General features: G+C 37.4%; 1 protein-coding gene across 1 annotated transcript; it reads right to left on the bottom strand.

Annotated features, from left to right (window-relative positions):
* Positions 1-3,173: 3,173 nt before the first annotated feature.
* LOC122417726 (uncharacterized) lies at positions 3,174-4,285 on the bottom strand. The gene is made up of 3 exons (XM_043431527.1): positions 4,268-4,285; positions 3,938-3,982; positions 3,174-3,843 (listed from the first exon to the last, which is right to left on the bottom strand). The coding sequence occupies exon 3, from the start codon at positions 3,767-3,769 to the stop codon at positions 3,251-3,253; it is 519 nt and encodes a 172-aa protein (XP_043287462.1). The 5' UTR covers positions 3,770-3,843; positions 3,938-3,982; positions 4,268-4,285; the 3' UTR covers positions 3,174-3,250.
* Between the last annotated feature and the right edge of the window lie 309 nt (positions 4,286-4,594).

Here is a 4,594-nt window from a genome sequence, read left to right as displayed (position 1 = left end):
CCATAGCGGAACCAACCTGACATTCTCTGTTACCCCATATTGGATGATGCGCATTAAAATCCCCTGCCACTAAGAATTTATCCTTAAATTGAGAGAAAAAATCAGCCCATTCCCGTTTACTTATAAGTAAACTATTAGGCGGACGGTAGCATGATACTATTAGTAACTTTTAATCTCTGAGATCCAGTTGTATCGCACATAACTCTATCTTACTGTTGCAATCCAGAAGTCCTCGAATTATCTTGTACCTTATGGAGTTCCTTATTAAAATCGCTACTCCTCCACCTTTTTGGTCAGGGCGATCTTTCCGTACCACATCGAATCCCTTCAAATACAACATGGTGTCCTTTGGTTTGAGCCAAGTTTCTGATAAAAGAAAAATATCTACATTAGATGAATTGTGTTGTAGTTCTAAAATTTCGGACACTTTTGCAATTCCATTGGACTATTCTGAGTTTGTTGGTTGTTTTATCCATTATTTTTCAGCATGTGAAGGTCTATCGTTTTCCAAATCCTCTCGATTAGCAAGCCGATATCCGGAGCTGTCTTGAGAGTATTGAAAATCATTTTCAGAGAGTTGCCGACGTTTGATGAACCACTTGAGTCATCTTCGAAGATTTCCTCGATTTGATTGTTGTTCTTCTGACGAAGCTCTTTATAATCATTATTGCTGCTGGCTATTTGACTCCACGTCGTTCTACCCGGAATGTTGGGATGTGCGCTGGATTTCTCTTGAAATTGGAATCTGTTTTCACCAATTCTGTTTTGTTGGTTTTGAAGTAAAGGGAAGTTTGTTGAGTCCTTTAAAGGAGCTCTTTCTGGTTTGTGGTAATTTTCGTAAACCTTTCTTGCACTAACAAACGGGATATTTTCATATGACATGATTTTATTAATTTCTTCCGCTTTTCGGAAAAGAGGACAGTTTCGATCAAGCGTTCGATGATTGCCTTGACAGTTTATGTATTTTGGGGTATTTTCGCATTTACCTCCTTGTTCAACGTGAGGATCACCTCCACACGTCAAACACCGATCTGGGTTGTCAAACACCGATCTGGGTTGTTACATCTTTTCACAGATAGATGTTCTCTAGGAGGATCCGTCCTTTAAATTCAATACACACTGATTCCCCGTCAGTCCATGTTGTTTGACCATTTATGTTTGAGCGTTTCTTTAAGCGAAAAGCGTTAAGTGCATGCACGTTTTGGTTTCCTTGGTTGATCTCAGAAATCACCTCTTCTAGCGGTATATCCTCTGGAATCCCTGATATCTTTCCCTTCCTCGACCAGGCGTAGCTTGGGATAAACATCTCAAGATTTTGGTCATGAATAATCTTATTGTGCAAGGCTCTATTAGCAAGTTCACGGCTTGTAAATTTTAAGATCCATTCATTCTTGCGGTAAGGTTCAATTTCCTCATACCTGACATTGGCTTTATCCAAATTTCTAGAGACTTTGCCATGGGTTTTTGATTCCTCTCCTTTTCCTCTCCTGTTACTCGGACGTGAGTGATGAAAGGTCCCTTATCATTTGCTTGAAATGTTTTAGGTTCACGACTCGAAGCCAAAATACCTAAACCTTCTTGTGTTTGTGGTCCCATAAGGTCGCCAGTGAAATCTGACGATTCTTGGTCACTTAGATTAACATTTTCGACTTTCTCACCCTCTCCTTTGAGAATCTTCCTTTTTCTGTTCTTGTTTTCGGAATTATCTTTGTTCTCTTTTTTGTTTTGTTTCCCCATTTTTACTATTTCAATTTTATCGTGTGAAACCTCGATTTTACTTTGATGAACCACTTGATCGCTATTTTTCCCGCTGGGTTCTTCTGCTTGGTTGAGTCGTCGTTTTTTATGTGCATTCTTTTCTCTAAATTCGCGAAAGTTTTTGAAGGAACTTTCATCATTTCTCACCTCATTCACATATTGCATGTACTCACTGCCTACACATGTTTTTACAATTATCTGTTCATTTGACGCCAGCGTCCAAGCGCCGGAAGAATGAGGTTAGGTTCCCTCTCCACTGCTTTTGCCCAAATCACCCACTTACTATTGCAATGACAATGACACTTTTTATATGGAAACAAAGGTCGGTTAAGCGATAGCAGTCCGTAAACGTAGCTTTAATTTTAATTTTATACCTTTTTAACTTTTATTTGCCAAATTAGTTGGTCGAAAATTCAGCGTACTTGTTTCCCGCTCAACCCTCCAAGTTAAAACTCGTGGCCTAAGAAATCTAAAGGAAAATATTTACGCCATCTACAGAATTCTATCAAGCCCGACGTCCCAACACTGCACCGGCTAGCTGTGACGCGGTCCGCCGGTAGCTGTACGCGTTCGGTAAAAACATCGTGCCGGGTCGCGATGTATTTCAGGGTTATGTTCGGGTTCGAGTCGATTCGAGTTGTTAGGGAAAGTGTTACGCTACAATATATATATAACGGTGGCTGTGCACTGATTTTGCAGCACCACACTCGTATATTTTTTATACTCATCTATATTGCATTATTCTTATAACATACAATAATATAACATATCTTGTATGTGTTAATAATAATTTATATTATCTTTTCATTCATCACGATTTCACACCAGCATATTTTCTAATTTTTAATATCAAATATCACGGAAAACGAAACTGCACCGTGCGTTTTGCTAAGCTCAGTGTTTGTAAAAAATATTGAAAACTGTGAGACCGTCCAATTCATTTTGCCGCTCACAACGGTTGTAAATCGTACCTTCCATTGACATGAGTAAAGTACGTATTTGGTTTTTTCTTGTATTATAAATGGTAAAAATTGGCTCCATGAGCTTATATTTAAATTTTTTTCAAATTTTTGGTTTCTACAACGACAAAAATTGATTTGAAAAATTAGAAAAGTTTCTCTGTCGGACAAAATTCACAAAACAATGTTGAAAAAAAAAGAAAACCAAGACAATGTTACACAAGCAAGAGAATTTCACGAAGAAAATGAAATGTGTTTTGTTTTCAACAAAAAACATCTTATTAATAAAAGCATCAGAGAAGAGTCATTTTCAACAATTATGTAATTTAGCCTTGATAAGTACACGAAATATACGAGAGGATACTGGATTCATTTATAAAGGGATAATTCAACATCTTTCATTCTTTGGATTAAATTTTCATTTTACTTAATAATTCACAGCCATTTTTGCTCACAAATCTGTCAGTAATACAAAGATAAAAAAATATTTGTTCTCAAGTATCGTACGTTATAGTACGTTATTAAAACTTTTTTTATAAAATGACCGTCGTGTATGCAGTACGACAAACAGAACATGTTGGTGTTGGCCGTGCATATTCCTCAACATGGATGATGAAATTATTGAAGAAACGGGCCTCGTTTTTGGCTCTTACTTCGTTATTCCGTTGATAACACCTATCGCAAAACGCGAGATGTCCACATGGAACTAAAACCATTACTGGTGCAGCCCCCATACAACCACGGCATAGCGTCAGTGGAAAAGTAACGTTTTTTTCTTGCTCAGGAGGGTGAGCTGGGATTCTTTGCTGTCCATGAGCAGCCAGAATTTTACCAATTTCTAGATAAACGGGCGGTTCGTCGTAATGAGCAATATTACCTTCCGGCTGCTCAGGAACCATCGGTGGTTCATTATAATAAGGAATATTATTTCCCGGCTGCTCAGGAACCATCGGCGGTTCGTCGTAATGAGCAATATTACCTTCCGGCTGCTCAAGAACAATCAGTGGTTCATCATAATGATTACCATTACCTGCTGTTTGCTCAGGAATCATCGGCGGCTGATTGTGCTGAACATCTCTGGGCCGTTCGGGTACAACTGGTGGAATTTGAATATTTGCTTCACCTGCTGAATAGACATACGAAATAATGTAAATTACGCTATAATAATTGTTGACATCTTCATACCATGTTGGCTATAAATATTTATTGTTAGAACGTACCTAGGTTTTCACGCCCTTGTTCCGCCTCGTCCGAACTGTCGTTTTCTGTGAATGATACATAGATGAATGGAGGAGGTTTTGCGCTAAATCATATGAACGTGCGTGTAGATGAAATATCTCTAAGTATCATTATTCAATATATACTCTACTAATGGAATTTTTGGATCAAAGTTCCAAAAATTCTCTGCGCTGTTTATTGTGCTATTTTGTGACATTTTGTTTATTATTGTGACATTTCATATAATTCATTTTATAGAATACAATTTAAATTTGCGTATAGACAAATTTGCCACGATTTTTATACGACCAATACGTGATTTTAAAAACTACCGTTTTCCGGATTTATACATATTTTTACAGCTCGACGGAGTTTTTAGTTGAAATTTTCGGTTCCCATCTCTTCAACTGGATTCTCAGAGTATTTTCAAGAGCTTTCTTCTCGATTAACACGATGTGTTTTAAAGGTCTTGAACAACTCTGTCGCAATCGTTTTTATGGTCTTTTGCGAGTTCAACGTTTCATTGAGAAACTTATGACTAAAAAAGAAAAAAATATTTTTTGTTGTTTTTGAAGTTTCGATTTTTTTTTAATTTCAATCAAGAACTCGAGAAGGAGAAGGAGGAGGATCGCGAAGGAATTTTCTTCGCGTACTCGTGA

The sequence above is a fragment of the Venturia canescens genome, chromosome 1 (genome assembly GCF_019457755.1).
Source record: "Venturia canescens isolate UGA chromosome 1, ASM1945775v1, whole genome shotgun sequence".
NCBI classification, from domain to species: domain Eukaryota; kingdom Metazoa; phylum Arthropoda; class Insecta; order Hymenoptera; family Ichneumonidae; genus Venturia; species Venturia canescens.
Note: the sequence above shows the minus strand (reverse complement) of the source record. Positions and strands in the feature narration are given on the sequence as shown.